General features: G+C 40.6%; 1 protein-coding gene across 1 annotated transcript; it reads left to right on the top strand.

The window, feature by feature from the left end:
- Nucleotides 1–7,750: 7,750 nt before the first annotated feature.
- Nucleotides 7,751–8,623, top strand: bhlha9 (basic helix-loop-helix family, member a9). The gene has a single exon (XM_070983868.1). It carries the CDS (start codon nt 7,751–7,753, stop codon nt 8,621–8,623), a length of 873 nt encoding a protein of 290 aa, XP_070839969.1.
- Nucleotides 8,624–9,164: the final 541 nt, after the last annotated feature.

Here is a 9,164-nt window from a genome sequence, read left to right on the forward strand (position 1 = left end):
TAACCATCAACCTCCCACATTCTTCCTTCCATCTGACATTAAGGACAACCAATCTAACTCTAAATCACAAACCTAATATCTAAACCAAAACATTTCTCTGTTAAAATACGAATATCTACGCCACCAGTGACATCACTGTTACACCACAAGGGTCAACAAATCTTTCTAACCAAATACCTCAACTACCTCCTCAAACAGACCATATAGAAATTCTACTGTAGGCAAATCCTAATGTCATATGACAACAAAAACATAAATTAGATGTTCATTTTAGCTGATCGTCAAATAGATTTAAAGCAATATCGAATTGTTAACTGCTTGGTAGTCCAACAATACACTCATAATGGTAATAAAAATAATCCAGATAATACTGCCCAAAGATGTAAAAATGGAGAATTTTGGTTAATCAAGGCCACCCTACACTACCACACAGACTGTTGATGTTGTTGCATTTCCTTGGTAACAAGGATAGAAGAGATCAATCAAAAGTCCTTATAACTGCTCTGAACGGCCACAGTCGAAGGCGGGGTGAAAAGCTGTGAAATAAACGTGCCTAAAAAACACTATTCTTATGTATATCACAAATATTTGACACATCTCGTGAACACGTTTTATCCTTTTAATTCACTTGATTGCTCGTATTAGACCATGAGCTGATGACTCGTAAAATATAAATGACAAGTTTTAGTAAATTAGTTGGATCAGAGGAGTTCTTCTAGTTCTACTGATGGTATGCTGAAGGTTTATCCATGAAGAAGTTGATTGGTCCACTTGTGTGGTCACTGTACATAAGTGATTTAAACAAAGACCATTGTGATTTTCTGCAACGCTTTTTTTTTTTTTTTTTCATTTGTTATGTAATGTTATACTTTTGTTACGTTCCTCACAAAGGAATTATTAGGCTTTTGTGGAGGTCTGTCCTGATTGGACAGCATGTCATGTATGACAGTATGCTGTTTGTCCTGTTGTCACTCTTTCATCATGTCTGTCAGTGTTTAGCAGACCACTGCTGAAATATGGCTGCAAGCTTCTTCTTTTTTTGACTGTAACTGTCACTGTTGTCAGAAGCTTTGTTTGATTATAAAAGCACTATTCCTTCAAAATATCTTGAGCCAACACTAAGAAAAATCATTAAAAATTGCAAGATAGGAGATGATATGAGGGATTGTGAAAAGTATGACATCCTCTCTCCAAAACAGCAACCACTAATGTCATTTTACTTCACTTGGGACAATTTTCAGAACTTCATGCTTTTCTCTGGGGTTTGTGTGTTTGCATATGTGTGTGTGTCTTTTTGTCACTAGAGGGCAACATTTCTACAAATCTCTTTTTTCCTTGCCAGTGAACTCATAGTAACTCATAGCCAGGCAGAGTGTGCAGCAATAAAGGTCCCTGTTCTGAGCTTCATGTGAACATTTGAGATGATCATATATTAAAGGGAAAATTCACTCCATGTTTAGGAAATGAAGTGGTCTCTCCTACACACCACTTAGTTGTTTTTGAGATGTTTACCTTAGACCACCTACAAAAACAACAACAAAATCTATACAAAACGTATAGATGGAAGGATGTTTGGCATTTGGCACTAGCACAATAACTGTGTGATAGTGTGTTTTCTGTAATGTGTTGCTGGAAAAAGCAGCACTATGTTTTAATCTTTTCCGTTCAGCTGACAATGACTTAACCAAGGAGAGACCGATGCAGTGGCTGTCTTTGCACTCATTCCTTTGTTCATGCTTACAATTAAAATCCAGGTGAAGTCACGTTTAGTCATCCCTTTCTGTTTTCAAAAATGCTTTTTATTTGTATTGTTGTATTGGGAAATGTCCAAAACGCTTCTTTTCACATCAGTGGGAGGGGCATGTCTATGTTTGACTGACAGCAGTTGGCAGGTTGCCAGACTGCAGACAGCATGTTGTTACTGATATCGGACAGCAGTGACATTTATAGGTTTACATCATGAAACCAAAAAAATCTAAGACCCTTTTTGTTTCTGAACACATTTTTGTACAAAATGAGGAATGTGGATCTTGTTCCTCATTACTTACATTGAAAGTTCATTAAAAAGGGATCATTTAATGGGCAGTACAAACAGGAGGAATGATTACAACGAGCACAATTTCCATATGGCCATCTAACTATTGTTTTAAACAGACTTGAAAAATTGTGTACCTATGCTGTGACTTATAGTCAGAAATAGCACGGTGGTGAACTGCTGGTGGAAGAATTGTTCTAAATGATTTGGTCCTTAGCATGAAAGAGAATATTTAAGATATCCCTCTGGGCTTCATTTGATGGAATGAGGTCAAAGTCAAATTTGACAGAGCAAATCTAGTCTAATTACATCTTCAGACTTGCATAGGGCATCTCATTCCACTGAGAGAGAGGCTAATGGCCAGAGGCAATACAAGGTTATGACCTCCACAGGACCGACCAGAAGAGTAAAGTTACAATTATCAGTGACCATGTAATGACCAAACTCCTAAGTTTGATGGTAACTTTCCTTTTTTCTTAAAGAAATACGCTCAGTGTCAACCAACGAGCTATCATGTGTTTTCATTTGGATTTGATGGAATTCCTCCTACAAATTACTTATTGATTTCATCAAACGCCTGACTTCTAACAACTGTCAATCAAACTGTATCCATGGAAGCACACATTTCACACACACATCCACTTAGGACAGTGTTGTACACTTACTAGACTCATTTAACCACACTATTGCTGTGATGCTTTCTTACCACTTCTGTGATCAGAGATCACTTTAAGTGCTGTGGGTTGTGTGGGAACTAGCCTACAGACAGTTAACCTTGACCACATGTTCCAACACTACAAGTGGACCCTGTAATGATAACCCAGTGTAATGACTGACTGCTCCCTGGAAGGAATGCACTAGCATACACCACTGCCTTTTTCTGTTTCTATATGAATTTGTTTGTCATGTGCAGAAAGCTGCAGAAAATTGTTTACATTAACCTCAGCATGAGCATGGACCGACATGAAATATGGTTTAAGGGGACAACTTGATGCCTATCCACTACCCGGTACAATAAATACACTTCTTTTTCAGCCATGCCTTCTGTTTCCAGTCTATATGATTCTACCGTAAATACTATCCAGTAAAAACAAGTGATTCATATCATGATTCAAGTATTTAGGGCAGAGGAGGAAGCACACTGACATTCCTCTGTGGAGGAAACTGTTAGACATGTCGTGACATCAGTACTGACAGATTTGCGTGGTTTTCTTACAAGGTATAAATCACTGAGAGGGGGGTTGTAGTAATGTTCTGCTTATGGCTAAATTAGAGAGTGCAGCATTTTTAGTGACCCAAACATAACGTGTGCTGTTTTTCTCTACCTAGCAACCAGCTTGTCTTTATGTGATGACTGAAACAAAAATGTCTCATCAATCAGTTGGTTACTATTACAATAAAGGCAAGGTGAACATTCAGCAAATATGTAGACTTAAAACTAAATCAAATCTTTAAAGGACAATAAATACGAACTTGACTAACAAATAGTATAAAGGTCAGTGGATTAATCAGTAAGATGTTCAAGTGTGTTTACCTGCAGCAAAATGTACCCTGGCATGATTAACTGCCTGATGAATAAGGATGACAACATTTATTGGCCTTGATCACAATATCCTTTTCTTTATGTGCAACCACCTATTTTACTACTTTTTTGCCCCCATAAATCACAACATTTTCAAGTTCCCAGAGTGGTAAACCACTGGAAACATCTCTAATGTTTCAGAATAAACTCCAACGCACCTCTATGATTAACAGCCAACACTGTGACAGATATTGTGTGAATAACACTTTCAATGTCGAGCTGTGCGTGCTGAAATACCCGGGGCATTGTTTCAACCCGACAACCAAGATTTTATAGCTGGCATGCACACTGAAAGGGATTACAGCAGCCAAATACACGTAATTGCCAGTAATTTCAGACAGAATGATTCACATTCGTTGTGTCAGCGGGCTTGCTGTTTTCACGTTTTGTTTTTAACATGTTGGACGAGATCTCTGATGCAGACACTCTCTCACCATGTCAGCAAATCTTAAGCAGTATGTTTCACTCACGTATGTTTCTGTGTACAGATATTAACAACAGTTCATGCTAAATCTGTTTATATCAGATCAAAGAGACAAGTTTTTTTTCTTTTTTTGAATTTTGCAAAAAGTGATACACTATGATAGTCTCACTCTGTTCTTTCACCACAAAGGAAAGTGTGACTCAGAGGCCTGATTATCTCCTTCACTGGCGTGTCTGTGATACAACTGGCCTCGACAAGCAGCCTTCAGTGCTGACTACAAATGCTAGATGGACAGAGATCTGCTGGGCAGCAATGACACAAGCCAGAGCACAGTGCACCAAAGACTACAGTCCTCTGAGAGTCCATGCTAATTTTGCTATTTGATCAGTGGTGGAAATTAAATGCATTTAATTATGCATCTTACTTAAATAAAATTTTGAAGTACTTGTATTTTTCTTGAGTATTCTTCCTTAAAATTCCTTTGTTGAGCAAGGAAGCAACACAGTGTTTTTGCAATAAAAGAGTTTAGAGTATGGCATATAAAATAACTGCCATGAAATAACCACAGATTGGTAGTGTTAAGTTGATAACATTGATTTTTACAGACATTAACTATCCAAAGGGATTGTGGTGTGACAAATAGTGGAGGGGCAGAGATAACGTAACTTTTTTTTTTGCCTGGAACCTTTTTATTGAGGTGAGAAAATTCCATGGCAGACACCAAAAACATGCATTAACATACCACTGCAAAGCCAAGGTTAGCGAACCCAGACCTTACTCACTTATTACCCCTAACTACCCCTTTGGAAATATACATCTATAACGTTTGGCACACAGACCTCTAATAACAAACGGCTAACAACCAATCATTATGGGGGCTAGAGCAGGAGATTTACAAATCTTAGGTTCAGCGGCATTGGACAGGTTCCCTTTGCTTGAAAATGGTTATTCCATGAAGGGCATGGCGAGCCGCGTGATAAAATCTTGTGATTTATTCCCGGCGGCTGATAATTACTGGTGTCTTGTCACCTGTCAAAAATGAATGGACAGGGAGAGTCCAAGGCTGTAGTCTTCATGCTCTTTACACCACGGCAGTAAATCTGACATGTTTGTGAAGCCATAAATCACAGCCTGTGATAACGCCTATGCACTCAGAGCCGAGCAGCATGGCATGAACATTTCAAACAGTTTTAGCTATAAAGGTATGCAGAAGATCAGCAGGGTTTTTTTAAAGGTGTGGTAAGTACAGTGAGTTAAGTGGTTACTTTACAACTTCACAGGAATGGAAGGATTATTGGTTAAATGCACAAGTGAAATGCTTAAACATCATCATTGTGGTTTGGCTGTTTCAATCTGCAAGGCTTTAACAACTACATGACAATACACAGTGATACACTAAGGTTGGGCCACTTATTAAGTTTTTACACAATTTGCCAGTCACTCCTCATAGGTCACTGATTGGTCTGAACAACTGTCGTGCTGCCACAAATGCATAACCTGAAGCCTGGCAAGATGGTTTCTCGGCTCACATCATGTGTGATCTCACGTTATAGCTGCCTCACAAATGAAGCCATGTTCAGGCTAGAATTAGAATTTGTGAACATTTACCACCATTCAAAATGATAGAGATTCTGACTTTTTAACTAATAAAAGCAGATCTTAGTGGATTTAAACACAAACAGTGTGGAATGCAAGTTTGATTTATGAATGGCTATAGGGTCTTGAAGTTTCAAAGAAAAAAATAAATTACCATTCTCTCCTAACTGATTTAAAAATGCTCTGGGTTTACCGTAAGTACAATACAAAATACCCTACAGATTTTTGTAGCAAAGCATATTGTTCAAAACCTCAGAAGGTACACTTTCCAGTGACTGCACCTTATAAGATTTCATGGGACAAATAAACTTGACTGACTTGACTAATTGATTAATCGAACACAGCCACTGCTCTTGATTATATGTAATAAAGAAAATCTTTGTAATGAGTGAATAATCCAAGTTCAGTCTGTGCTGATCTCCCGGACACAACAGTAAAAAGGCTAGACTAAAAGTTCCCACCTCAGATCAATAATTGTGCTTTTAGAGCTCAAACTCTGGGCTGTAATTGTTTTAAAGGCTGGCGTCTCAGAGCCGCAACATATACAATAAAAAGAAGAGGGCAGGAAGGAAGCAATGCTTCTCAACGACCCCCAGTTCAGTGTCTGAGGGCCTACCCTTTAGTTACCTGACCCATTGCACTTGGCCAGAAGCCTAGCTAAAGGTCACTGCAATCACCTTTCACTGTCCACCACAATATGTGACAGATCTTTCATGTGTATACAGGTCTTTCCCCTTTTCCACTCTTCAATTCGAGTGTTTTGTGACATGAGAAGTAAGAAGTGTGAACAAAACACTAGACAGTCTGTATCTATTCTACATCTGATAGGTCTGTTGAAAATGACATGTAACTCATCACCTTACAAGGCAATTACTAAAAAAAAGCTTAAGTACTGTAGCAGCAGTCTAAATTTGATCAAAATGGAACCATATCTTCATTAGCAGAAGATTATAAAAGATCGATGGCCTAACCAGCAGCAATTGCAGTTTCTAATTGTAAAATATTTGCCCTTGTTTTTTTCCTCTCTTTGAAGTCTAGGACTCCCTCTCCTCTTGTCCTCAGGTGCTGCCCAGGCCTGATTTATGGGGATGGGTTCCAGGGAAGCTACTCTAAATTACATGGGCCTTAAACCTGAGCAGAGAGAGACAGAAAGAAGGAGAATCACCACTCTAGAGACAGCTAATTGCAAGGACAAATCTAAACTATGATAGTTAAGACGGTTCCTCTCTTCCCAGACCTGAGAAAAGGGGAAACGTGTTTAACTGATTAGAACACTTTTTCAATTTGTCATAAATGTCCCTGACACTAACACTCACAGAACATCTATTTAGATGAATGTGACATCATTGCTAATGATGGTAAAAAGCAAGAAGCACACATGGTTACATGCAGGGAAAGAAATGATCATTTTGTTGGACATTTAGTCTGAGTGGCATCATACAGTATTGTTCTATGTAAGGAAAGGACAGGAAAAAGTGACAAGCAGTAATTTAACTTTTGAAAACTCTACTGCTTCATAGAAAACAACACATGGTGTCTGCGATTATAAGAGTATTAAGGAGTGAAAAACAACCAAATCAATTCCCCTACAAAGCTGTCAAAGGAAGTGTGAAGTTAATCACTATCCCCAAATAATTAATATGTTTTGCGTACATTTTACACCGACATGATGTGTTGAAACTTCTCTGAAAGATCCTGAAAGGGATGTGAGGGAGAGTCAGAGTAGGAGGAGGAGGTGACAGTGCCATTTGCCTGGAGGGCACCCATAAACCTGGAGAGGGAGAGAGAGTGCACCATTCCTCACAGGTGACTGTACCATGTGACTTCAAGAGCTTTAAAAAGCAGGCCAACCTGTCTTGTTGAGGTACAAATAATCACAAGGCACCAGAGGAGTGAGAGGAGGAGAATACCTGGGCTGTCGGCATAGCAGCAAATACCGACAGCCCCACAAAACAAGCCGAGGAGCACTCAGGGAGCGTGTGCAGTGGTGGTAGCAGCCAGCAAACACAGCGTTCCACGCAGACCACATTTAACCGACAGACTCTTCACTACAACTACAAAACACGGACAAAGATTTGACTCAGGCTCATTTAGCGTCCACGCTGTTGACACAATGAGCTGCAGCAGCATTGCAGGATCTGAGTTCTCCGAGGAAGAGCTGGAGCTTGGCGTGCTGGATCAAGGGGAGGACGAGGGAAGTCCCAAGGCATCTTTCCAAGACAGCGAGAGCTCAACCAGCAGTCCAAGTGAACCAGAGGAAGGCCAGACCAAAAAGCGCAATCGACCCGTCCGCTCAAAAGCTCGAAGAATGGCAGCCAATGTCCGGGAGCGAAAACGCATCATGGACTACAACCAAGCCTTCAATGCCCTACGTGTTGCTCTGAACCATGATCTCAGCGGCAAACGACTCTCCAAGATTGCCACACTGCAGAGGGCCATCAACCGCATCTCTGCTCTCTCAGTATTCCTGAACTCCAACCCCCCCAGCAAACCCTGCACCCATCGGGAATGCAACAGGTCACCTGTGGGGCCAGTCGTGATGGGAACATCTCGACTTGAGCAGACCAGGGTAACAGTTCCTCGTCTGGAGCACCAGAGTTACATGCCCTGGCACGCATCCATCTCTCACCAGATGCAGCCCCAACAAGGGGCACATATGCACAGGCTGCCCACGGAGCCACACATCTACATGGACAATACTGTGACATCATGCCCTCCATCACCACACTACCCTTGTTATCCCGCTGAGGGACAGCTTTATGCTTCACATGGACACTGCAGCAGCCCCCATGACCATCCGCCCAGCCCTCTGCGATACCCTCCGGTGAGTGAGGGGTTGGGATACCAGTCAGGGATGTGGGCCTCGTGCACTCAGAGATACATGGACACTTTTGTGGAGCCCTCTCCGGCTCTGGGGCTTCCCTGGCAGGTGAGCTATCTGCAGGAGCCGGAGCACAACCTCCCTCTGTGCTCTGACATACTGTAACAAGACACATCTACCACTGTGAACCCTGAAGACTGCTAATAATGGCAGTGGACTGCTGAATGACCTCAGGGAGAAACCCATTTTTGTGTTTCTGTTGTTGCAATCAACGCAGTATTACAGTAAAGCTTATTTTAGAGCAGAGTCCTCCTTATGACAGATATTTAAAGAAGTGCAATGGCAATCAAGACTGCAGAATGTTGTGGATATGGGGAAATATATTTCAAAAGAATGTTTCACTCTCTGCTGTAGATAATTCATCAACTGAATTGTGCTCTAGTTGTTCAACTAGCATCTTTTGGAATTCTGCAAAAGTTGAATTATTGGAAAGTATGTTACATTACTAAATGCTTGATATTAAAAGGAAACAAACACTTACAGATGAGTAAGATTGTGAGGAGCAATTAGCAGTCTAATAAACAAAGATGGGACAGCTTACATATGTGCCATACTGCCATGTATCTTGTTCTTACTCTACTCTTCTTTCAAGTTGTGGGAAGTGCATCTTAAGGAAATGTGACAAAGATTTGACCCCAAAGTTCAA

The sequence above is a fragment of the Chaetodon trifascialis genome, chromosome 16, assembly GCF_039877785.1.
Source record: "Chaetodon trifascialis isolate fChaTrf1 chromosome 16, fChaTrf1.hap1, whole genome shotgun sequence".
NCBI lineage: Eukaryota > Metazoa > Chordata > Actinopteri > Chaetodontiformes > Chaetodontidae > Chaetodon > Chaetodon trifascialis.

Bases quoted from the DNA above. Each gene is read 5' to 3' on its own strand.
- bhlha9 (XM_070983868.1), top strand. From the start codon at position 7,751: ATGAGCTGCAGCAGCATTGCAGGATCTGAGTTCTCCGAGGAAGAGCTG.